This window comes from Ostrinia furnacalis, unplaced genomic scaffold (assembly GCF_004193835.3).
Source record: "Ostrinia furnacalis isolate ACB-3 unplaced genomic scaffold, ASM419383v2 OfSCF4672, whole genome shotgun sequence".
Taxonomy (NCBI): Eukaryota; Metazoa; Arthropoda; class Insecta; order Lepidoptera; family Crambidae; genus Ostrinia; species Ostrinia furnacalis.
In genome coordinates, this window is record NW_021134911.1 from 643,245 (window position 1) to 670,085 (window position 26,841).

Below are 26,841 nucleotides of genomic sequence, written 5' to 3' on the forward strand. Positions count from 1 at the left end.
ATAAACTACATATTGATCGAAATGTGATAATAAATGCAATCAAATGTAAATCCTAGGGAATGCCTTGCAGGAAGAAGGTCCAATGCACCTTGGGCTCGGACGGCTCGTAGCTCTCGACCGTGAGGCAGCCGGTCGGCGGCTCGTCCCAGCCTTGCGGGGGCTTCTCGCTCAGGTACACAATCACTTTCAGATCCTAGAAATGTAGAAAGGGAGATGCTCATTGCTCAATGAAAACAAAGAATGAAAAAGAAAGTATGATTTAAAAAAATATATAGGTCGCGCAGCGAAAGTTGAGGGGAACACGTGCTCTGGGTATCTCCTATAGTGTAATTACAATTGTAGTTTAGAAACATGTAGTTAGTATGGTTTTACTTATGTATTCATAAAGGTATACCTTTTTAGGTCTGACTGGTTCATAATTTGTTTTAACATAGAACTCTTCACGATCTATCGATGTTTTGAACATTCGGATGTCGTCAAATACGTTTTTGAAAGTGATAGTTGTATAGCTGCCAGCCTTTATTTCGTAGGGTCCTTGCGGTTTAGGGGCAGTTGCTTTTCCTTTTATATTGAAGCTGGAAACGTTTAAATTGCTTGTAAGTTACAAGCTATCTAAGGCAGTTAGTTTTAAATTAATTAAAATAAAGGAATAACAGAATTTAAGTACTTACACGAATTCTCCCGCTACTGGAGAATTGAACGAAAGTTTACATTCTTGAACACCTAGTTCAGTTGGTTCAAACCAAACTAGCAGCTTGCCTTTTTCGAATGGGCCCAAGGTATAGTCTCTATCAGCCTGAATGCTTGGGTGAGAAATCTGTAAAAATAACAATAATTTATGTTTAATTTAATTTATTGTCAAACTTTTTCTGATTTGACCAATTTAAATTGCTCCGGTAAGTGCAAAACCTTACCGATGTAGTAAAGTCCGTTTTGACGTCAGTTTTGTTGTGGACCCTGAGCCGCAATGGCATGCATGTGCCTAGAGACGTTGTATATTCCAGGTTCTTGACTTTCGCCGGCAAACATTTGAGCACAACTTTGTACACATAGGTGCCAACGAGCTGGTTCGATACCTCCAAGTAGTCCTCAACTTCTCCGACTACCAAGGGAGAGTATAGCAGCACTAATATTGCCTGAAAAAATATGTGTTCTTTATGTAGTCTAGTACATTATCATTGATCAAAGACTTGGGGAGAAAAACTCGTCATTTTTGACGTATCCAATATTTAGATGTCTGAGGTACCTCGGAATTCCTGTTAATTTTGAGCACTTCAGGACATTGGAGCTTCTCGCATCGAATGAAGAAGTTGGCTTCTTCGGCCAGTGGGTTGGTCACCACGAGGTCTTTCTGCACCGACTCCCGCGCACGTGAAACGAATGTCAACGTGTCTACGATCGGACTAGTCGTCACCGTCACTATTATGTTGTAGAATTGGTATTCTCGGGTCAGTTCATTGATGAACATTACCTGAAACATTAATCACGTTAATTTTGAATAGGTATACTAGTATCACTCTTGAATAAATATTATGTAGGTACGTAGCAGCTCTACAGTAAAACCTAGCGAAGGTTAGCTTCTAGCTAGTCTCTAGGTACCCTAAAGATTGTCTAATGTCCTACGACTCACTAGAATTAATAAGAGCGAATAGAAAGGATACGAAGGTATACTTTTAGTGTAAAAATCATATAACTATACAATACTTTGAGATGCATTTCACATTCTTCGTAACAGACATAGGTCAATCGGCATGTGGCCGCAGCCTCTCCCCATACTTTTATTGTTTCTGGGTGTTTGATTTCGAAATATCCTTCAAACTTGTCTGGGATTACTTTTGCTACTTCTGTTGATACCACGTAAGATTCTGGGAACTGGTGGAAAAGTAATACATTGGTATATTTTTTTAGCAATTGTAAATATCTGAAAAGTAAGGTTTCCATTTAGTTGCCTAACCTCAGTGATGTTATAAACAAGCAGTTCTTCCACGTGGAACTCTTTGGCAGGCACGGAAATAGTGATGTTTCCATTGGGGTTCGGGTGCAGAGCGGCGCCTATCAATGATACGAACAGGGCACTCTCGCCGAGAGGAGAGAATAACACTTGAGCCTGAAAATGATAAAATAGTTCAAATCGCTTGTAGATAAAAAGTCCATCGCATTTACAGAGGTGCGTAAGAGACTCAAACTGCTATACAACATTTAAGAAAGGATCGCCTTTCTACAACTCTCACAAATAGTTAGGTTGTAATCAGAACAGAGGCAACATTTTAGTACCTTCCTTTCTGTGGAGCAATGTCATACATACCTCATGTTTCCCGATAGTTTTCGGCTTGAAATGTACTGGGATATCGAAGGTCGAATTCGGCTCGATGTTAAATTCTTTGAGGGTTTCAAAGGGCCCACCTGATACCTCACTCAAAACGAGCCACATGTCATCAGACCTGTAATTTTTTAAAGTTATTTTCTATAAATATCTAAGACTAATACTTAGTTAATATTTTAAAGCATTTTCAGCTGTTCACTGTACAACTTACGGATTCGTAACAACTACATAATCAGTTTGAACCTCTCGTACAGGGCACTCTAAATACATCGTCTTATTCTGAACATTTCCCATGTCCACACAGGTAGCATACATTGCTATCTCAAGTGGCATATAATTTTCGATATTGCAACTGGCCTGTGGAGTTAAAATTGGGAAATACAAGTACCAGTGATGAAATCAAATCATACATAGGAAAGGAAAGTAACTTAAGGCCGTTAGGAAATTACAATTTATTCAAACGCGCCGTACATTATCGCTTTATTCATGTGATCATAAGAATATGCTCATCATTCGAACTATTATTGAGCCATAAACCTGTTGGCCTATTTACAAAAAAGCACTCACCCATACTTTTATGAACGGATTATGATTTATAGGTCTGAAAGTTATTGTGAAAGTAACATTGGTGTGCGCTGCTATATTTCCTTGCACCGGAGATATAGTAAACTCGTTCGATATTAAAGGTTGCCACCAGAATCTGGGAAATGAATAATGTTTCAATAAGCTTAATATAATCATTTTTGACGTTATCCTTAGACAGATTCAGTACACAACTCAGTATAGAGCCTTTACGAAAGTTGTATTCTAACTCGTTGATGTCTTTTACTCTACCGAGTATTTTTGTTAATTTATTTATATGGTTAGTGTGATTGATTACACAATTACTTAAATATTTTGAAATATTAAATAGCAGGAAAATTATTAAAAAAAATATACCTAGCTCCAAAGTCGCCCTTATTTTGTAACATGACTTTCAATATCTTGCATCCTCGTTTGCGCACGCGTCCAAATTGCAGGGAGTTCTGGCTGAAGCAGAGGCTCATTCCCGTCGCGCTTCCACTCAAGCGCACCAGAGGCCTTTCGAAATTGAACACTTTCATATTTAACTGAAAGATAATGTTCACTTTTTAGCACTTTTTTTAAACTGCGTCGAAAACTCATTAAATACACGTGATAATGGAACTTCGCATATCCAACCTGAACATTGAGCGTGCTTATCATCCCAACAGGCTTGAATTGTATCTTCAGCGGTACTTTTCTGTATGGTTTTATTATGCATTTATTGGGCACCACCTTTAGTGAAGACAAAGCATTCTGTATGTCCATCGCAATTTGCTCCCGAATCTTGTCGTCTTTGTATGTTTGTAGCATTTTGACTCTGAGAAGATTTTAAAAACTCAAATTATTAATTATTATAACGTATTATCGGTTATACAGCCGGCTTTCGAAACCTTTTAGGTGCCTCAGACTAAAATAACCTAACACTGACCGCACACATAAAAAAGCTTGTCAAGCGAAAGAATTTCTATGTAATGGCGAAACCATTAACGACTGAAAAAGTTGCCAAAACGCGATGCAGCTTTGATGCAGTCGTTAAATGCGCCATTTTAACACACAATGCCATTACGGTCGCTGACGCTAAACTAGCTTGTGTGAAAGTTTTAACTCAAATATAGATTCGCAAGTTTTATAAAGTAAAAATACCTAGAAGGACCCGTGTCTGCTCCTTGTAGAGTATTGGCTGCGCTTGGGCTAAGACACACGCTAGTCGCTTCAGAATTGGTAGTGTCCTCTACCACTGGGTACATATCCCGGAATATAAACGTGGCTTCAATCGGCACTTTGCTGTGATTCATCACTTCTATTTGCCGAATTATTTTTTCGCCCACCTTCACAGCCCCGAGATCAAAGCTCTTTTGGCAACCTTCGTACAAATCAAACAATAGAGGCACACCTGGAATAGAAAACCAGTCGAATGAAGTTCCCAAGATTATGAGTTTGCTCATAAAAATATGTTTATCAATATTGTAAAATCACCTTCCCCTTTAATCGTGACAATTTCTTCGCATAATGAATTGACCCAAAACTGCAATTTGAACTCATATTCCTTGACTTGTTTTGGTCGGAAGAAAATTGGAATTTTCAATCGTTTGCCTGGTTCGATGTGGGCCATTTCTCCGTAGTCGACAAACAACTCGGCAACGTTGGAGAAGTTCAAGTCCAGACTGTAAATAAGTTTACATCATTGCGTGATTTAATTAGCTATGTAGTATGCTAAAGACTGGCTAAAAAATCATACATCAATGGCACTTTGTCCTCATTGATGAAAGCTATGTTTTTCTTGTAAGTAGGGTCTGGAGCATTGACGATGCACTTCCCGAAATCATATTCCATACACGAAAAGTGATAAGGCGGCTTCTCTATTTCTGCGTGAAGATATATGCTGTATTCTGGACCATCTGAAATCTAATTTGAGCTTTTATGTTTCCTCATCTTTCAAACAATTTTTGTAACTACGCAAGAATCCTTCAAAAACACTTTCAAAGAAAATATTACATGTCTATGCCTAATATTTATTTTTGACGTCATAGATTTTTATAGTCTTCTAGTAATTAACGTTACACCTATAAGGTCCCGCCGTGTAATTTACTCACATTTAGAGTAACTGGGAAAGCTTGTACAGGCACTTGTTTCAGTGTGAAGTAGAGTGTGCATTCGACTTCGTTCGCTGGTGTAACGTGACCACTCTTAGGTTCCACGCTGATTTGCAAATATTTCTTTACAGGACTACTGTTGTAGTGCCAGTCGAAAAAGAAGGTAGCTGAACCGTCATTTTTAATAGTGAAGGGGATCGTCCTCTCGTATGTTGAAGCAGTCTGTACAAGAAAGAATGCTTTTACTCTGAAATCCATATTTAGTTATCCATATTTATTATCTGATTCGTTACCTTACCTGGTCTAAGTGAATGTTCGTGATTGCGTCACTATTAAGCACATGCTCAGTCCCAATTAAATAGTACGTGACTTTTGGTTTAATTAAATAACTTAGAGCATTGACGCATAAAGTTAAAAACTTCGTCATGTAGGTGATGCTACAAAATATTTTGAATGAAAGCGGCCCGTCGTCTATTGGCGTATAAATAATTCTGAAATAAGTAAACGTATTTTAGTATCTTTTCCTTGGGAAATAATCATGATGATGAATCTTGCTTGCTTACTTGATAGGTGTTTCAGAGCGTGGCTTCAAAATCCCATGATCCGGGTCAACTATAACCGGTGTTTTACCAGATTCATTACATAACGAGTTTCCTTTGAATTCAAATCTCAAACCTTCATTTTCATTGTTCTTCAGTTTCACAATATGGGTCGTAGTAAAACTGACTAGCGAGTTCCTTATGATGAGGATAGTTGGTACAAACACTACTTCTGGTTCCCTGACTAGTCCCACGACTAGCAAATTCATAACTAAATTGTACACTGGTATAACAAACTTCCATTGGGATTCGTAAACCTGAAAAATCTCTAACCAATTAATTGACTGATCCTATTTAAAATAAATAAAGAAAACAAGTATTCGACAAACCCCAGGAGCTGTGGGAGAAAATGTAAATGTAACATCACTGGAAGTCCCACCCTCTACATAACCCTTCAACATATTGCAATGCACAGGGATCAGTTCAGGCTTGTCAGACATCACCATCTCAAATATGAACTCGTATGCTTCACTGGTAGGGTTGATAACGCTGAAAGTCCTATAAAGAAAAAAGAACAGATAATATTAGACGAGTCTTGATTCAACGGCTGTAGTAAGGCTTCATTGGGTATATTTTATGAATCTGTTGTTGTATTTAACTCCAGCCAGATGATAAAATAAGAGGTCTCTGATGATAGAATAAGAGGTTCAGTCAAAAGATATTTGTGCGTACTTTTTATAACACCCTGAACCAAGTACATTGAATTCCAAGACTGTCATGTGTGGAGGCAGCGCCACTCCTGTCACCTTTCTACGCCCCGAAGTGAGATAATCGCTTTCCTCGATATCCAGGTGGCAATACGGGATCAAGGATTTGGCAGTTATTTTACAGGTCGCGTTTTGATCATACGGATCTAAATTCTCTGTGAAAAATTTAAGTTGATATTGATCGTTATGGTGAAATGTCTTCAATCAAATATATTTATTGGAAATTCGTTAACTTACTTACCTATGGTACTCTTTAGTTTAACTTTAAAATCAAATGCCTCTAATGGAGCGAACGTAACTTTGAAAGTACGACTCTCTCGGGGCTTGAGACATTCTTTTGCAGGTTGTATCTCGAATGGAAGATCTATCTCAAACCAAGTATCTACACTTTCCCTGTCTGCACTTCCACTAAATAATGTAACCTTGCTGGGAGCTGAGGAGGAAATATCTAAGTCATTCAATCTTATATATATACTAGCGGCCGCCCGCGACTTCGTACGCGTGAATCCCGTTTTTCCCGCTAATTCCCGTTCCCGTGGGAATTTCGGGAATTCCTTTCTTAGTGCACCTCTATGGTACCTAAGCTACGTCCCTTCCAAATTTCAAGTGCCTACGTTTAGCCATTTAGGCTGTGCGTTGATCTGTCAGTCAGTCAGTCAGTTTCTCCTTTTATATATTTAGTAGATATACAGGNTATAACATATTATCGGTTATACAGCCGGCTTTCGAAACCTTTTAGGTGCCTCAGACTAAAATAACCTAACACTGACCGCACACATAAAAAAGCTTGTCAAGCGAAAGAATTTCTATGTAATGGCGAAACCATTAACGACTGAAAAAGTTGCCAAAATGCGATGCAGCTTTGATGCAGTCGTTAAATGCGCCATTTTAACACACAATGCCATTACGGTCGCTGACGCTAAACTAGCTTATGTGAAAGTTTTAACTCAAATATAGATTCGCAAGTTTTATAAAGTAAAAATACCTAGAAGGACCCGTGTCTGCTCCTTGTAGAGTATTGGCTGCGCTTGGGCTAAGACACACGCTAGTCGCTTCAGAATTAGTAGTGTCCTCTACCACTGGGTACATATCCCGGAATATAAACGTGGCTTCAATCGGCACTTTGCTGTGATTCATCACTTCTATTTGGCGAATTATTTTTTCTCCCACTTTCACAGCCCCGAGATCAAAACTCTTTTGGCAACCTTCGTACAAATCAAACAATAGAGGCACACCTGGAATAGAAAACCAGTCGAATGAAGTTCCCAAGATTATGAGTGAGCTCATAAAAATATGTTTATCAATTGTAAAATCACCTTCTCCTTTGATCGTGACAATTTCTTCGCATAATGAATTGACCCAAAACTGCAATTTGAACTCGTATTCCTTGACTTGTTTTGGCCGGAAGAAAATTGGAATTTTTAATCGTTTGCCTGGTTCGATATGGGCCATTTCTCCGTAGTCGACAAACAACTCGGCAACGTTGGAGAAGTTCAAGTCCAGACTGTAAATAAGTTTACATCATTGCGTGATTTGATTAGCTATGTAAAGTACGGCCAACGAGAAGCGATACCAAATGTAAACAAAACCAATGTCATGGTCATTTGGAATAGCATTAAATAGAATTTGGGTTTGACTTTGACATATTTTGGCGGGAGAACGAGACATTAAGACAAATACACAAGATGGGAAGAGACAGAATAGATTGTCTGTCTGACTATGCTAAAGATGGCTAAAATTCATACATCAATGGCACTTTGTCCTCATTGATAAAAGCTATGTTTTTCTTGTAAGTAGGGTCTGGAGCATTGACGATGCACTTCCCGAAATCATATTCCATACACGAAAAGTGATAAGGCGGCTTCTCTATTTCTGCGTGAAGATATATGCTATATTCTGGACCATCTGAAATCTAATTTGAGCTTTTATGTTTCCTCATCTTTCAAACAATTTTTGTAACTACGCAAGAATCCTTCAAAAAACACTGTCAAAAAAAATATTACATGTCTTGCCTAATACATATTTTTCACGACAGTTTTTTATATTAGTTATTCTAGTAACACCAATAAGGACCCGCCGTGTAATTTACTCACATTTAGAGTAACTGGGAAAGCTTGTACAGGCACTTGTTTCAGTGTGAAGTAGAGTGTGCATTCGACTTCGTTCGCTGGTGTAACGTGACCACTCTTAGGTTCCACGCTGATTTGCAGATATTTCTTTACGGGACTACTGTTGTAGTGCCAGTCGAAAAAGAAGGTAGCAGAGCCGTCATTTTTAATAGTGAAGGGGATCGTCCTCTCGTACGTTGAAGCAGTCTGTACAAGAAAGAATGCTTTTAGTCTGAAATCTATATTTAGTTTATTTTTATATCGAGCTTATTATCTGATTCGTTACCTGGTCTAAGTGAATATTCGTGATTGAGTCACTATTAAGCACATGCTCATTCCCAATTAAATAGTACGTGACTTTTGGTTTAATTAAGTAACTTAGAGCATTGACGCATAAAGTTAAAAACTTCGTCATGTAGGTGATGCTACAGAATATTTTGAATGATAGCGGCCCGTCGTCTATTGGCGTATAAATAATTCTGAAATAAGTAAACGTATGTTAGTATCATTTTCCTTGGGAAATAATCATGATGATGAATCTTGCTTGCTTACTTGATAGGTGTTTCAGAGCGTGGCTTCAAAATCCCATGATCCGGGTCAACTATAACCGGTGTTTTACCAGATTCATTACATAACGAGTTTCCTTTGAATTCAAATCTCAAACCTTCATTTTCATTGTTCTTCAGTTTCACAATATGGGTCGTAGTGAAACTGACTAGCGAGTTCCTTATGATCAGGATAGTTGGTACAAACACTACTTCTGGTTCCCTGACTAGTCCCACGACTAGCAAATTCATAACCAAATTGTACACTGGTATCACAAACTTCCATTGGGATTCGTAGACCTGAAAAATCTCTAACCAATTAATTGACTGATCCTAATTCAAATAAATAAAGAAGACAAGTATTCGACAAACCCCAGGAGCTGTGGGAGAAAATGTAAATGTAACATCACTGGAAGTCCCACCCTCTACATAACCCTTCAACATATTGCAATGCACAGGGATCAGTTCAGGCTTGTCAGACATCACCATCTCAAATATGAACTCGTATGCTTCACTGGTAGGGTTGATGACGCTAAAAGTCCTGTTAAAAAGAGCAGATCGGTCACTTTGGTTTTAGAATCTATCGTTACATACTCCAAAGGCAAAAACACCTGTCATGATGATAAAAGAAGATGCTGCAGTAGAACAAAATTGTGGTGTATATTTGTACGTACTTTTTATAACATCCTGAGCCAAGAACATTAAATTCCAAGACTGTCATGTGTGGAGGCAGCGCCACTCCTGTCACCTTCCTACGCCCCGATGTGAGATAATCACTTTCTTCGATGTCCAGGTGGCAATATGGGATCAAGGATTTGGCTGTTATTTTACAGGTCGCGTTTTGATCATACGGATCTAAATTCTCTGTGAAAAATTTAAGTTGATATTGATCGTTATGGTGAATTGTCTTCAATCAAATATATTTATTGGAAATTCGTTAACTTACTTACCTATGGTACTCTTTAGTTTAACTTTAAAATCAAATGCCTCTAACGGAGCGAACGTAACTTTGAAAGTACGACTCTCTCGAGGCTTGAGACATTCTTTTGCAGGTTGTATCTCGAATGGAAGATCTATCTCAAACCAAGTATCTACACTTTCCCGGTCTGCACTTCCACTAAATAATGTAACCTTGCTGGGAGCTGAGGAGGAAATATCTTATAAGTCATTCAATTTAATATAATTCTTAATGTATTTGGATGCTTTATACCTTTTTCTTCCTTTTTTTCTGTCGCCTGTGGTTCTGTTGAAGTGTTTCCTCCCTTTTCAGCCCCAGTTTCAACTGCGATCGTAGATTCAGGAGGCTTTTCACCTATCTATAAAACTACGTTCGTTAACTATCTCTTTATTTATATCACGTATTTAGAAAATCTGAAAAGTTGCACTTTACCTTGTCTTTTGTAATATACTTGTCGATCCTTGCAGGATATTCGTCGTCAATGACAAAGTTCCATGCCATTTTCAATGGTACGTTCCCAATGTTTTGCACTTTGAATTCGAATCTCCTAGTCTGTGAAATTATATTTCGTTCGTTCATTATCTTTACTAACATCATAACTACTTCGTTTGATTAAATTGGTTATATTTACTTGATAGATAAAAGTATCCTTCAATATCTTTTCTTCTTTCAATGTACAAGAATACTTCGTGTATTCTGTCGTGGCTGAATATACTATAATCATGTGAATAACACCAAAACAATCTTCTGATGTTGGCATTGGTTGTTCATCAATTATGGTTTCACAGCGTTCATTCAGTCTCGCTTCTCTGCAAATATTAGAGAAAAAGTGTTTATTTCAATCTAAAAACTTCTGTAATTTTATAAGAACGTGATAATTACCTATTTTGACCAAAAAGTGTAATTATTTGTCGATTATCCCAAGTAGTCCCTTTCAAATCCATTGTTAATGTGTCGTCATTTATTGCTGTTAATGTACAGTTGAGTAATTCCTGAAAAAACGTTACGGGGCAAAGTTTTCATTTGGATCTCTATTCATAAATAAAAAGCTCTATTACATACTTGTAAAAAGTAAAACACTTGTATTAGTAAACACCTTTTTCAGTACTACAGGCTGTGCTGAAAAGAACATTATTTCTAAGTCTTTTTCCTCGCCAGGTGAAATGTAGCCCATGGACGGTTTTATGCAAATATTCTCCACATTTATCCATTCAAACTTGTATACTTTTTCAGAATTGTTTACCATTACAACTGATCGTTTTTGTACTGAACATATCTCACATCCGCCTGTGATAAAAATTAAAATTTTGTATTCAGTAATGCATTGTAAAGACAAAAGCGTTGAAAACAAACGCGATTAGTACTTGAAACATACCAAAATCTAGTACATATTTTAACACAGACGGATCCAAACTTCCCGATTCACTCTGCTTCATAGACCCCACCGACGTTCTTTTGCTTTTCTTTGGTTCTATTGCTCTAGACTTTTTCCTTTCACCTTTATCAAGTGTCGCACTTTTACTTTTCTTTCGACTGTCAACCGTGGAAACCGTCGACATTGTCCTGGAGTAACGTAAACCAGTATAAATTATAAATTATTAGCATTGTATGTATGTTCGTTCTTACATTATTTCATTATCTTATCTTACCCGTCTATAGAAGTCCTGTATGCTTCTAAATCCATATCCATTGAGAGCATCTCAAGGCCTAACAATATGACATCTTCCATAAAAGCTTCGCCTTCACATAAAATCTTAAAACAAGGATTTAAATTAAAAAGCAAATAAACATTAAAATATATAATAGCACATGAATAAATTAATAACTCTACCTAATCTTCTTACCGTGAAGTACTCGAAAGGATTATCGACAATCGTTAATTTCACATCGCAACCAATTCTGCCTTTCCTGAATGGGTTATAATGAACCATTAGTGTAGCGATTTCCGATGGCTTTATGATAACTTTCATTGATATATTCTCTTTATCTGCAAATTGTAATTTCAAGTTATGTTATTCAATTTAGGTTAATATTTAACGATTGATTAAAGATTACCTACCGTTGTTTCCAACTACGATTATGTGTTCATTGTCTGTGGCAGCAGTCAGCCAAAAAACAGGTCTTTCGTCGTAGGATGGCTGACTGACAGTCGCTATGACCATACTTTTCACAGAGCTTATATTTTTAAATCGAATAGGCTTATTGCTTATTGAACCAAGACATGTTACTGGGAACTGCAGTAAAGAAATCCTGTGATGCCTTATTTGCGGGGACACCAATCGTATTCTAGGTATCACTCCCTCGCCTATCAAGCATATTTTGAATGATTGCTCTTGGTTATCAAGTAGCTTTAATTTGATTTCTAGAACTGCTCGGTACTCCTAAAACATAAACATTAATATTTGCTTAACAACTCTAAATTGAAGTAGGGCAATTAAAACAGATGTAAGTTATGTCTTATCTTATTTACCTGAAGAGATTTGGGGCTAAATATGATCCCCAGAGACTTATGCAACAGTGGTTCTATATGAGTCTCATATTTATCCAACGAAAATATGTCTTGGTTTGAGTTGGACTGATAGTGTAGCTTCATCTTCAAAGCGCAGGCCACCAATCCATTATTGTAAAGATCTATGGCTCCCATTAAGTTAGTATTTACAGTCACGCAAAAGAAATGTAGTGTAACAGAATCTTCCACGAATACACAATGCGGTGACGACTGAAAATGTACATTATTATCGGAAATGGTAATAATTATGTTGAAAAATAATTCAGACAAATTAATCAGATCATTCACCTCAGGAACTTTGTATTCCGATAAGCTTTTGACTATCAAGTGCTCTCTAAATGTAGTTTCCAAATTCCAAAAGTCTAGAGTAGGCATTGCTCCCGTGCCCACAAGTCTCAGAGGCACGCCCTGCGCTTCAGCAGGACACGTGTCACTTATAATGAATTTGATAGTCTCCTCAAATTTTCTTGCAGCTGTTGCCAGGAACTGCATGCTTATCGTTCTACTTGTTCCAGGAGCAAGAAGATTGTCATCATTCATTATTAGGAAATTCCCACATTTTAGTGGAGGATTTTTTATTCTGTAAACCAGAGAGACAACGAAATAATTTTCAGACCAAAGACATGACCATTTCTACGTTTGTATTAAACTTACTTGTTATCTTTAACTTTCGCCTGAAGAGGATTATCTGGATCTGGTTGATATTGCTTTGGTAGAACTATTTCGTATGTTACGGGACATTTACTCGTGTTATTCAGAATAACTTCTCTCATGACTCCACTTCCAACCGGTATGATGTGGAAATTCAACTCACCCAATGGGAAAAGAGTAAACCTAAACATAAATATAAATAAGTACGAATAAGTCTGTTAAAAAGCGATGTTACTTTATGATGTCTTAAATACGTACGTGTTGTAGAATGATGCTATTGTGACGTAAACAGGAAACTTTGCCACCACAACTTGATCCTTGCTGCCGTCCAACAAAGAGCAAATGTACGCCGGGACGTTCACCAAGTTCATAGATGATGTCGGAGTACATTCAAATTCAATGGTGACCAATTTCAGAGTAGATGGTATGAGACCACATTCAGGTGTTGCCTCAAAAGATCGTAGAAGCGACGGCTCTGGGAAGTTCTTGACTTTTTTTAGCCTAAAAGACAATGTTCAGTTAAGTAGAATTATGTTAGATCAATACAGATTGACTGGAAAACATACTCTACAATTTCTGGAAAAACAAATTAATGGATGTGATTAATATCCTTACTTGAAGTAGATGTTATATTTGCCTCTATTCAACAAATACATTTCTCGGATAACAGTTGAGTTGACCTTAACATTGCCATAATTAAGTAAAGTCTCATTAGGGTTTTCATAGGCACATTCGACCATGACATCGTAACATTCTGCAGATAAAAAGAGTGTGTCGATGACCATAGGATCACCTCGTCCCTCAGCATCGTAGATCTAAAAAGATACATGAAGAAGAAGAAAGATACATGTAATACAGTTATAACTAGCAATTACACTTCTAAACCTCTTGAATCACTCTTATCTATAAATGAAAACTGCATCAAAATCCATTGCGTAGTTTAAAAAATTTAAACGTACAGAGAGGTGGGCGCCGATATAAAATTGGCCGGCGGCGGCGCGCCGACTTTTTGACCTCGGCGGCGGCGGCGTCGGCGGCGTGACCTTGTATGACCTTTGTTCATCAGGTATTTTTTTAATCTGTTTTNTAGACGGAATTATTTTATGCTATGTAGAGATAGAGACTTCAGAGTTCTTATATGTATTATCATGTATCCATTTACTTACGTCAATTATAAGCGGCTTATGTCCAATGACTCCGACTCTACAAGCAATGTAGGTTACAGGAACGACTTGATTGTCATGCCTGGGAACAATCCCTGAAGTTTGAGCGATTATGAAGTCTTCAATGAAATCTGAAGCATTTCGAATCTTCCACATAACAGGCAATATAGAGTCGTTTTTGACAATAAACCTATCATCCTCTCTTCGGTATAATAGTAGTTTTCCATACTCTAAAATAAATAAAAGACTGCATTGAAAAAACCGAAGTATCATCATTACAATTTTATGTAATTGTGTTGATTTTACCAATCATTTTAGTGAGTGGTAAGATTTCCACTACTGGCAATACTCCGCTACATGCAATGTTGACAGTTACTATCTCAGGATTGTCTTTGACGCAGAACAACAAGACAACTTGATGCACTCCCACGTCTGCTGGGGCAGCAGATATCGTCAACTTTCCTCTACATCCAGGCTGTAAAGGAAATGGTGAATTTAATTATCTTCAATGATTATTTCATTTTTAATGATTTATTTCAAAATAGACTCACCTCTAAACGAATAAATGTTTTATCTATTTGGAAGATCGTTGTTTCTTCCAAAAACTCTATTTCAATGTCAGCTGTTATCAATGAAGAATTTTTCAAATCGATGACATATTCCTCCTCATAGATCCTACAATCAACATTTATTTTATGTTAAACATATTTATTTTGTGGCAGACCGGTCTTGACGGTTAATGAAATGGTCATTATTTTGTTGCCTGCTTATTACCTGTTAGCTCCCACAAAAATAGGGCCAAATTCAAATAATTTCAGGTCATCCAAGTATGTTATTTTGTATACATTGTCTTCTAGCGTTCTTCTAACAAAATTTTCGAACATTTTCTTAGGTCTGCTATCCAATCTGTAACATTTATTTCAGTTGGGTAGGTACTCTTATACGCACTTTGGTCTAAGCATTTGTTAGTATGAAACTTATATTACCTTGGTAAATCACATATTCCATTCACATTGATATCTACTCTTGATTCTGGCCACCCGCTAACTTCAACGAATCGTTTCACACTGAAATTTCCTTCCAACTGTGGGCTGAACGAATATTTACAGCGGACTAGGTCGCCAGGGTGAAGAACTAAACGGTCAGAGTGGGCTAAAAGAAAAATTATTGAACAATATTTTGTCACAGACGTCACTTTAACTTATTACTGACTGCATTCAAGTTAGATCGACAGTTATTCGAAGGTTGTTGAAGAAAATGATTACCTGATGTCGACTTAACGCTACGCAAAGGTAGAGGCTGAAAGATTTCCTCCTCGCTGTCTTCTTCCACTAACTTTTCGATTGATGTAGATGGTATCTCACTTGTAGATGTTTGCGACGAAGTGACCTTAGAAACAGTTGATTTGTGTTCATTTTATTCCGTTAATTATTAAAAAATCATCTCTCTTAAAGAAAATTGATAGGTACCTTTTTGCCACACGTGCAATGCCATTTAGAAAGAATATTTAAAACATTATCTTGCGTGGTATCATCCAATAAATTAAGGTCAGTGAGTTGATTACATTCACATTTCTTAATCTGAAATAATAAAATTTTTAAAATAAATTCTGTGTATAATCAAAAAAATTACTAAGTTAAATACGACTCATGAAATACGAAACCGGAAGTTCATCCAAGTATCGCCACTTCAAAGGATCTTCATGATGTATGTGTGGAAAGCTTTTTGGCAGTAACACGGTAAATTCTTTTCTGTTCACGGGACATTTTAGAATATCATATTCTTCTTCTTCCCTCAACGCTTCTTGAACCAGTGGTGAACTTTCAAACATTCTGATTAGCGCTTTTTTATAGCGAAGACATGGACACATTATTAACGTTAGAGGGAACCCCCTCTCAGAAAAGCTGACATCAGATATCTGAAAATGTTAATTTGATAACGTCAGTTGTAACGTTAAGTTTAATTAATTGTAGTAATTATTGCAAATTCACCTGTAACTGAACTTCTGACTTCTTTTTTGCTTTTTTTTGAGCGGCACCTACGACCTGACCATTGAAACCGTAAAGTGGACTCCCTATATCACATTCTTCTATAACCCAATTATTAGCCATATTGATAAGGGTTTCATATGTGTTTTTCATATATTCGTTGTACTTAGTGTTCATAAGGACATACTCGTTAGTCGGTTTAGCTGAAAAATGATCCACTCATTGTTGGTTTATTAAACTACCTTTCTATATTTGTATAAAAATATTATACCTTTAGCATCGTCCTTTTTAATTTTCTTTTTTGATTCAGAGCCATCAATCACCAATAAAGATTTGCTTCGATCTGCCAAAAAATGATAACTTTATGAATGAATCCACGACATCGACGTGACATACGTTAATACGAGTAATAAGTTAATTCCTGGCTTACCTCTACCACCTTTATCTTTTTTTAATACTTCACTGGGATATCTACAAAAATAAGTCGATTAACAAAGAAATATTTTTGTCAAAAGTTTAAAAACAACTTAGTGAGCAGTTACCCTCTCTTTTCAAATAGTTTCCTGCGCCTCATTTCTAAGCCATAGGATACGTATATTGATTTTAATTCAGGAGGGGATGTGCTGTATTCCTCGTCGTCCATTTCTTCAAAAGATTTTATAATTTCTTCAATTTCCGTTTCATCATATACTTTTGAAACATTTCTGCAACACGACCCAAATCTCGATATAAATACTTACTTCAAATATTATTTTACCTAGAAACATATTATTGTAACTTACTCATCAATCAGATCATTTTCCCGCTGCGCCTCCTCGTAAGCTTGAGCCCATTTGTAAAAATCAGAATGACACAAAACAAGATGTATGTTCCATATGCTAGTTTTGCACTTCAGAACTGAAGATAGCACAACAGGGGGACTTTTCAACATGATACTTGTTAGAGAATCGACCACAAATCCACGATTGAATTTTGGTTGACTAAAGAAATCAGTTAGAAGTTCTGTAACCAAATCCTGAAATGATACAATGGTTTTAAAATACAATATCACTTTCGTTTGCTAAACTAAATGATAATAAAGTATAACCATGTGAAACATTGTTGAAGACCCCAACGCTCCCAGAGCTGTATGAGAAGCAATCGAAGATGTAGGCGACTTTTTCTTCTTTTTATCGCTTGCTTTAGATCTAGGTGTACCAACGTTCTTATTGTTGGCCATGAACTCGATTTTCTTCCAAATAATTTCAAACTCATCTTCTGTATCTCCAAACACCTCTAAAAATGCTTTGTTAATTTAAGGAACGATTGTAGATACTATTGAACAAGTAAAGTAAATAATACATAACAGATTACATAAATAAATATACCAAACAAATACTTTACCCACCAAAATAAAATGCACTTCTTAATAATTATTTATAAATATGAATTAAACATATCAAAGTTGGTCAGTGGAAAAAGAAATGTTTATATGTTTTAAAAAAGCAATAGTTTTCCAAACGTAGAGAAAACTAATATTTTGACATATAAAATACCTTCAGAATCTTCCTCGTTCGTATCAGAGTCACCTCTCATGCCAGTTTTTCGTGACATTTGATACATTTCATTGATTGCGCTCACTAAAATAATTTTGGCTGCGCAATTACTCTCACACAGTGCTTGCACGATACAGAAGTCAATGTTAACAGTTGGTATGCCTAGGCTTTTCCCCAATGAATAAGCTATTTCTTGACAGTGAATTTCTGTAGGAGATGGGGTTTATAAAATAATTTAACTAAAGCTTTCGTAATCGGCCAATGCTAAAAGCAATCGGCTCTAAGATTGCACGAATAACGATTAGGACATATACCTTCACAAGGAGAGCCATGCACAAATATTATGATTCCTTTGGAACGCCTATCAGTTCCAGAATCAGTAGATATGTGATCAAATACGTGCAAACATTCTTTCAGAGGATCTACTCTATTTTCCTTCATCGATCTTATTTCATCTGAAAATAATCTTCATTGTATTATTTTGTTGCTCTTAATATAAATGTAATGTTTTAAGTTTGAGTTTATTACCTGCTATAATCTCAGCTTCAGTTCGGAATTTCCTTGGTTGGACCTCTTTAGTCGTTGCAGATTTTGGAGCTGTTTTTGGACTTTTCGCCTTTCTACAATACAAATTATATTAATAACACATAGAAATATTATTGACTTAATTATGTAAATAAAAGTTATAGGAAACATACTTTGCAGCTGCTGGTGACATTTTAGCACTGGCTGCTTTCATAGCAGCAGCTTCCTCGTCAATGCTCCTGAAACATTAAATTAATAAAAATAATTAAGTTGATAATGTTTTACATGATGCATGTTAGTGTATTAGTTTGCTCTTACTTTTTAACATTTTCGTTGAATTTCTTATAAAAGTGAACTATTTCACTAGGCATTCCAGCACCTGGCCTTATTGCAGGTACTAACATTTCTTCAGGTTTATTGTAATACTTATAAAGTAACTGATACATTTCTTCCTCTTCTTTCCATTTGCTGAAAAACGTGTACAGAGTTTCATCGTCAAAAAAACGTTCGCAATTACAACATGATCAATTTTTAAGATCTTATTAATCAACTTACATGTCACTGTGGGCTATTATCAGTTCAATTGGAAACGGGCAAGGATTCGTGAGTCCGAAGTAAATATCAGTGGTCTCTGCCCACGGGAGAGTGGGTGGGAAGTTAACGTTAGGTCCTATTATGTGCACATGTGGCAAAATGCCTTGTCCTGTTACTGGTATGGTCATTCTGTTTGGATTCATGTGGAATCTGAATATTAGTAGACCTTCGTACGTCATCTATTATGCAGAAAAGTGTGTTTATTTATTTTGATTGAATTCATCTTATTAGTTAAAAGCTTTAGAAGCTTGGAAGTTACCTCCATATTAGGTTTGAAAGCAACACTTAGCCATCCACCTTCGCCTGGTTCATATTTTCCAGAACTGTCCAAAACCATCATAGGATTATGACCAGGAGCTTTCAAACGCAATGTGACATACCATATACAAGTTGGTTTGCCTCTGTAAAAAAGCAGTAGGTAATCTCTAGAAGTTATAGTTTTCCTAACACCACTTTAAATGTAACACTATAAACATGTTGTAAATCTTACACATTTTTAAGGGGTATAGATGAAATGATCTTGTCCCCACACCTCACAGAACCAAAATTAATTGTTGAAACATTGGATATTAAGTATGGAACTGCACATAAAGCCTTGATGTAAATTGGGATAGTAACTCCATACGGGACCTGAGAAAAACAGTGCATTTAAGTTTCTGGTCAAAATACCAATTATAATGTAAAGAATAAATGTATGATTTTATTTACTTCTAAATTGAAAAAAGTTTCGACATTCTGTTCCAACTCCGTAAAATCATTTGAAGTAGGAGCAAACGTCACTTCCAGCTTTCCTGTTTCACCAGGAACTAATTTCCCGCAAAGTTTCAGACCCAGCCAAGTGGGAACTTGGGTTCCTTTTGCAAAATGTAATTTGGTGGGAATTGGTCCGTAGTTTATTATTTCAGCTGTACATTGCACCTATAAAATGTGTTATATTTAATACTTTACAATAATTCGTCATTTCCGAAACGATAACGTAATAACGTATAATCATCACAAGGTGTAAACCTAGTATTTATAGAATTGGCTACTTACTGTGCTACCGGTAATCACCACACCATAGTCAATCACATAAGGAGTGGTTTGAAATCCAGGAATTGGTCCCATTTTTGATGAAGTTGAATATGCAGTTAATAACTCTGGTTTAAGTTTTATGTGGTTAATTACTAGCATTCTCTCTATTGCTAACTCAATGTCCATGATAGATGGATATCCATCCTGTAGATATAATATTAAACATCGATACATAAGTAGGTAAGATAAGTAGGTGTATATTATTATAATGTGTCCTGTGAAATACCATAGACTGATTCTTACATACCCAAGCAGAACAGATATGCCAATCTTGCTGAAAATCAGGATCTTCAAAACATTTTTCAGTCAGCGGCGAATTTAAATGTTCTGAAGTACCTTTCATGAAAAATTCGCTTACTGCTTCCAAATACTCCATTGTTAATGTAGGAATTGCTTGATATCCATATTCTGGGTTCAGCTAAAAAAGTTATGAAATAGATTTTCATAAGGAAGGTGAAATAGGTACTTGTTATGAAACCTTATTAACTTACCATAATCATGCTGGGTCTTTGTAGAGATAAGTAAACTTGAGGAATTACACCCCAACCAAATATTTCTATAGGGATATGCGGTAAATGGCCGATTTCTAATAAAAACACCCTATTAAAGTAACCGACCACGCCAGGTCGCACTATAATTTTTATTTCAGCCTCTTCTTCGGGGTCCAATATTTTTTCAGGAGGCACGATATCGAGAATAGTGCCTTCAAGTTCATTTTCAAATTTAGGCTCATTCAAATACGTTTTATACTCAAAAGGCAATTGAGCGACGTTAAGTAAGAACAATTCTTCGGAGGCGTGCTCATGAAAAGATCTTATTTTGAAATTCAACTTCTGTGTATTTAGTTTATACATTAAGTCTGAACTCTGTCCTGTAACAATAACAGTTTCAGGTGGCCCTCCCAACACCTCACATTCTAGTATTGCCCGTACATTGATATTAGCTCTTGGCCTGAATATCACATGAACGAATTGAACCTCATTCGGTTTGAGTAATCCTCGATGTGGTATCAATTGTAGAACTTCATTCAAGTTTATTTTTGTGGGTTTGCTTATCTTTGCAAACTTATAAATCCACGGAAATTCTGACTCAATTTGTGAGTCTATCATGGGTGCCACTTTCTTCATGATTCTAGTTTTTTTGAACTCGAATTCTTCTTCAGAGTCATCCAAACTTGACTCTACAGCTGTTATATCATGTACAGTTGATATAATTTCCTTTGGAATCCCTTCTAATTCTGCAGCTTTATCTAAACCTTCGTCTGGTGTATGACAAGCCATAATTTCGTGCAAGTCACCAACTATAAGCACAGTCAAAATAAAATTGTATATTTATAGTTTCAGTAGATATATTTAAACGTTTATAAATAAATTCCGTGTTTATAAGTAAATTCTTACCACTAGGTTCAGTCGCGTCGGTTAAAGATTTGGGTTCTGTTATGTTACTACCGTACTCATTTTTCGGTACTTCAAATTGTGGCTGATCAAAATTAATTAAAATTATTAACTTATTTACCGTGTCTACAAAAAAGAACCAACGAATGTTGTCAAACTTACCAACGTCAACGTGCTAATGATACATTTTTTCCACTGAAACCTATAACAAACTAAAAGTGGTGTTATGTTTTGTATCTTGATTGTTTTGCTCTCTAAACTTCCATTTAAAATGCATTGGAAATCCACTCTTGGCGACAACACAAAGATATTTGGAAAATTTATCTTCCCTATCAGTTTGATTGCATCCTGTAATGTATCATAATTATGAATTTAATAAACTGAATGTTCACAGTTAAAGCTAGGTATATTGTGAGTTACTCGCCTTATTTTTATGACCTTTGAATTTAACTCTCATTAGGTCACAGTACACTTTGGATTTAAGAGATAAATGTTTCGTGGTATCAAATAAGATTTGGATTTTCATAACTTCCTGATCTTCTAATGTTTCCTCTACAGCATGTGTCAAGTTAAATGCCATTTTAATTTTATTAATGTCTTGAAAGAAGTGCAAGGGTTCTTTTCTTAGGGGTTCAACTGGCTTTAGTGTCAAGTAATCAATGAATATCCGCGATTGGCAGGGACCGACTTCACTTATAAGATTTGGTACATTCAAATCAGATTCTTTGTAGCATATACAGCAACATAAATTTTCTTCTTCGGGCAGTATTTTATACGTTTCTTGTTTCTGTATTATGGCAAACGGTGGCTTCACACTTATATCCATGTCCAAAGGTAACTTAGAAACATTTTTGATTGTAACAATATCTGCAATAAAATTATGTTTACATAATAAAAAGACACATGAGACCCAAGTCGTAAATTTTTCACGGCAACAATAGATTTCAATACCTGTTAATTTGTAAAATTCACTGTAGGGCCCATAATCGTACTGAAAATCAATCACCGACGATGATACCTCTATCTTAGGATCCACAAATTCAGCAGCTATTTGACATTCTAACAACAATTCTTTTTTATTAATCCCTTCGACGCTACCGACTAGATACCACATTTCTTTGATAGTGGTCACTTTGTAAGATAATCCTGTGATTGCCAATTCTAATTTTTCACCGGCAGCCATTTTAAACACTTTAGGATCCAGATTGAAAAATCCTCTAGAAATAACAAAAATAATATTAAGGCTGCTCCTCATACTAACAATAGGAATGTAACCTTGATAAAGTCAAAGCCTTACACAGTGTGGGTCTTCGTTTTAGGAGCCTTATAATGTTCGCTCCATTCAAGTGCGTGCATACGCGTTCCACAATTTTCCATTGTCACTTTGCAATTTAAAGGGATTTTTGTGAAATGTCGGCCCAAGAATATTCTGTCTCTCAGTTCTCCAACTAATATACTAGTTCCAACTCCAGTGGCCGATAAAGGGACTAGCTAAATATAAAAACAAAACAATGAATATTTGTACATTTTAAAAATAAATTAACAATAATCAAAATATACTTACAATATCTTTTACTTTTTCTAACTGCAGTACTGCTTTGTTTGTATAAGTATCAGCATCAAGCAAGTATAGAGTCAAAAGTAGATCGGTCTCAGATTCAGGGTCAATATGACCGTCAGTTGGATGAATATGCCATCTACCGTCTTTATTCAACTATGTGAAGTAAACGACGTCGTTATCGTTATCGTTATCAACTTCAAATAACTAACACACATTAAGTAACTTAATAAAAATATTGAATCATTTCTTACCAGAGAAGCTTTGAAATTTACTTGAACGGGAGAGTCATTGCAGAGTGTCAGTATTTTCTGTGATTTGGTCAACAGCTTAACTTGACCCCAATGTAGAGCTATCGGTGTACATGTCACTATTGGTCGCACTCCACACCCAGTTATGTGACAGACTTCTATAGGTTTTGATTGTCCAAATAGGTGTAATCTGTTCCAAAAAGCATTGAAAGTTACTACTTTACTCTAAATTCTAAATAATTTTTATGTAACATTTTGAAACGTGTCTTTACTTGATTCCATATTCTTGGACACCAAGGATACTCGTTTTTATTGTGACGGGCAAACATATTGTACTATTTGGTTCGATTAAGCCTTCCTTTACACTGACATCCACCTCTAATGTTGATTCTTCCTGAAATCGTCGAAGTAAAATAACATGCCAAAATCAAATTGTACCTAATATTTTAAGTGTAAATGGCATTATGAAAAAAATACTTACATCCGGCTCTACCAGCGTGAAATACCCCCAAAATTCATTTGAAGTGACACATATTTCACTTTTATAAGCATAATCCAAAAAACACGCACGCAGCTTGATTTCAGGTGCAAGTGAAATTTCAGGAACCATCGCATTAAAAGTTACTGGTAGAACGATAGGCGGGCTATCAGATTTTTCTAATTCCAGTTCGAGCGACGTCTGATTGGCTCTTATTAAATTCGCTGTCAGCGTAACCTGTAATGGGTTCATTTTATCAAATATCCATTATGAAATTCTTTTATGCACCTGATCTAAAGAAAAATCTTATCATACCTTTAAAGAAACTCTAGATTCTGCTTCCATATCAATCTTGCAAGGTTCAATATTGAATTCCCTCGGCCACTGAGGAACTTCAGGCTTTGGTTTGTCAGTGACAGCATAGTCTACTAGAGTAATGCTGCTTATTTCAGGGCCATCGGATGAAATCTTCACAGAGCCACGCACGTGAACCACTGACTCGTTGATGACGTCTAACTCCAAAGTTTTTGGTACCCCTATTACAGTAGATAAATTACATTATGTGTTTCGTGTGTACTTCGAAAATATGAATAGAAAATGATTCAAGTGCCTTACCCAGGCTAACCATGCCAAAATCTAAACATGGTACACTGAACATCAGGGATGGATAGATAACTTCACCCCTGAAATAAATAGAGCCTCCTTATTAGTATCAACCTGCTAAACAATATTTTAAATCACAAACAGTAATTCGACTTACTTTAAATATAATTTCAGCACCACTTTAGTATCACGAATTATGAAGTTTATTTCCTCAAAGTAAGGACCCTGATTGGAGTTGCAAAAAGATATGACAAAAACCTCCTTGTCGCCTGGGCGTAAGCAATGCAACTCAGGCGAACACGTAATTCGACTACCGAATAAAGTTGGGACTTCCTTGTACACTATCACTCCATTGATATGCCCTGAAAATTGAGAGTAAAAGCACGAAGACTTATTTCATGTAGACAATTTAAAAGATATCAAAGAATAGGTACATAAATAACGTACCTTTATTAATAGCAACTACTTCATAGTTATATGTTTTGTTGATATAAACGCAATCCATGTCCAGAGTTTCCAAGTTCAGGTGGATGGAGGGAGGCAAAGAGATGCCAACCATTTTCAGTGGCACTCTGTTACTAACACCGTCGATGTCCAAATAAGCTTTTGCTTGAAATTCTCCTACTTCTTTCGGGAAAAAGGTTATGGTTAGTTCCGTTGTTTTCTTAGGCCATAACTTTCCTTTCTGTAAAAATAAAACTTAAGTAGCATGCTTTACTTGACAAGAAATCATCATCAAATAATAATTATTTTACTAACAATAGGCGTTATAGAAAAATGCGTATTTTGAAAGGTCAAGGTTTCATCTGCAACCAGAGCCTGAATTTCATCAAAGAAAATCCTCGTATACACTCTCTCATGCTCTTCGCTGCTCAGAACATCATATTGCACCAGTTTCATGTATTTGGATGATTCACTGTCCTTGAGGTTATAAAAAATCGTGGCCAATTTCACTTTATCTTCGAAATCTGCCGATAGCAAGACCATTAATAGTAACGTGGATAGATTTATTTCCGCGTAAGTTTACATTAGTAAAGTGTGAATGTCAGTGTAAAAGATACGCTTTTTTACAGCGGAGATGGTTTAGATACGATTCCTACGATGTTGTACAATCATTGTAATTCATTCATACCATAATACACGCAGTCATTTTTCATGCACATGTACGTAAGCAGGTGATTGGATTTGTTAGTAATCTTGAACGTTTGCTGTCGAATCATGGTGTTGTAGGTGTCCTGAAAACGAACTACTTCCTTTTCCAAATCTACGCTAACTGTATGTGTCGTTCCAGTCAATTGAATCTTGAAGTTTTCACCTATTTGAAGCAAGATACAAGATTACATTTACATGGTTTAAGGTACTAGAGATAATGAGCTAAGCATTCGCGTATTCATTACCGGTTTCAAAGGTTGCCATCAATGATCCTTGGGTTTCTCCAAGATTCATTGTTTTAAAAGTAATTTTAATGTCTATCTTCTCATTTGGATTTAAGTAAGCAGATTTAGGCTGAACAGCATATGGACTGTAAGTGAAAGTTTCACATGAATTAAAAATTGCAAAAATACCATGAGGGTTGGAATGGAAACAAAATTACCATTTCGTTGATAGCGTAAAACCTGCGGAGACCATACCAATATTATGCACAGTCATTAAAACTTGATTCTCTACTTTAAGAGGTGTTTTTGGTATCTCTACCAAATCTGGAAAATCGAACACGGGTCTTGGGCCCATTGCTGTAACAACAAATAAACGGTTAAAGGCTTTTCCATCTTCAAAAATTTTTTTTTTAATTTTCAGACTTTAATGCTTTACAAACCTATTAAAGGCATAACATACTGATCTATATCAGTGTAGAAAGTGACTCTATGCGTGTAGTCCTCGTACTGGACGGGGGTAAAGGTAACGGCGAACATAACACTGATTCCAGGAGCTAGCCGCCACAAAAGTGTACCACCGCACGGCTTGATAGAGAAATATGATGACTCCTTATACACCATGTTAAGACACGTAGGAGCCTGGTTGGAGAAGGATATTAATTTAACTCACTCACAAAAGAACATAGGTTGGTATTTATTTTTATACAGGGAAACCTTAACTTACATTACTAATATTTTTTACAGAAAACTTTGCAACCACTTTATCGTTAGGTTTAAAGTTTTGAAAGACTAATATTCTTGGTGAAAAGGCCAATACAATTTTGTCATGTTTCTTTCCGCTACTGACGATATTATCTACTTGAATATTATTCAAGTTTTGAATCCTTTCCGCCGTATTCATTTTCATTTCTTTTGCATATTGCGATGGAATGATCTGTAAGGAAGAAATGATTTATGTACAAAGACAGGTATTTGTACTTACTTCTCTCGTATGTTGTGTATGATTCTTATAAACAAACCTCTTGTGACGGGTCCACCAGCTTCTTCTTGGCCAGTAAATGGTACAAATCGGATGTGAAATAGCCATTTTGTTTAAACTTATGCAATATTTCCATAATAATCCGCAATTGTTGATATTCGATAATGCCATTTGTTTACAAGCACACGGTTGCTAAGATAGTTTCCTAATGTCATAAATGATTAATGAATATGATAAGAAGAAATCATTCATTGAAGAGGTCGTAT

General features: G+C 36.1%; 1 protein-coding gene across 1 annotated transcript; it reads right to left on the minus strand.

Moving 5' to 3' along the window:
• On the minus strand, window positions 1-26,711 carry LOC114359867 (hydrocephalus-inducing protein homolog). The gene is given in 80 exon segments (XM_028314393.1): window positions 1-193; window positions 395-575; window positions 672-817; window positions 915-1,136; window positions 1,247-1,471; window positions 1,705-1,872; window positions 1,955-2,107; window positions 2,306-2,441; window positions 2,535-2,680; window positions 2,891-3,023; window positions 3,263-3,432; window positions 3,524-3,704; window positions 7,272-7,521; window positions 7,603-7,790; window positions 8,032-8,198; window positions 8,380-8,601; window positions 8,681-8,873; window positions 8,947-9,239; window positions 9,312-9,480; window positions 9,614-9,803; window positions 9,890-10,167; window positions 10,298-10,449; window positions 10,529-10,706; window positions 10,780-10,889; window positions 10,994-11,184; window positions 11,273-11,460; window positions 11,547-11,650; window positions 11,742-11,884; window positions 11,957-12,278; window positions 12,368-12,616; window positions 12,695-12,986; window positions 13,061-13,240; window positions 13,316-13,558; window positions 13,673-13,872; window positions 14,224-14,450; window positions 14,527-14,695; window positions 14,772-14,895; window positions 14,995-15,126; window positions 15,207-15,372; window positions 15,486-15,609; window positions 15,690-15,800; window positions 15,884-16,138; window positions 16,212-16,411; window positions 16,480-16,551; window positions 16,639-16,679; window positions 16,751-16,912; window positions 16,991-17,223; window positions 17,296-17,483; window positions 17,744-17,950; window positions 18,058-18,198; window positions 18,272-18,363; window positions 18,442-18,507; window positions 18,587-18,736; window positions 18,824-19,041; window positions 19,122-19,263; window positions 19,353-19,492; window positions 19,571-19,780; window positions 19,898-20,080; window positions 20,184-20,354; window positions 20,428-21,236; window positions 21,334-21,415; window positions 21,493-21,678; window positions 21,755-22,197; window positions 22,282-22,547; window positions 22,628-22,821; window positions 22,895-23,044; window positions 23,143-23,329; window positions 23,412-23,533; window positions 23,621-23,854; window positions 23,933-24,153; window positions 24,233-24,300; window positions 24,378-24,582; window positions 24,668-24,905; window positions 24,980-25,188; window positions 25,353-25,535; window positions 25,618-25,742; window positions 25,815-25,953; window positions 26,037-26,235; window positions 26,321-26,530; window positions 26,616-26,711. Coding segments are annotated over 80 exon segments (14,994 nt in total). The 3' UTR covers window positions 1-52.
• Between the last annotated feature and the right edge of the window lie 130 nt (window positions 26,712-26,841).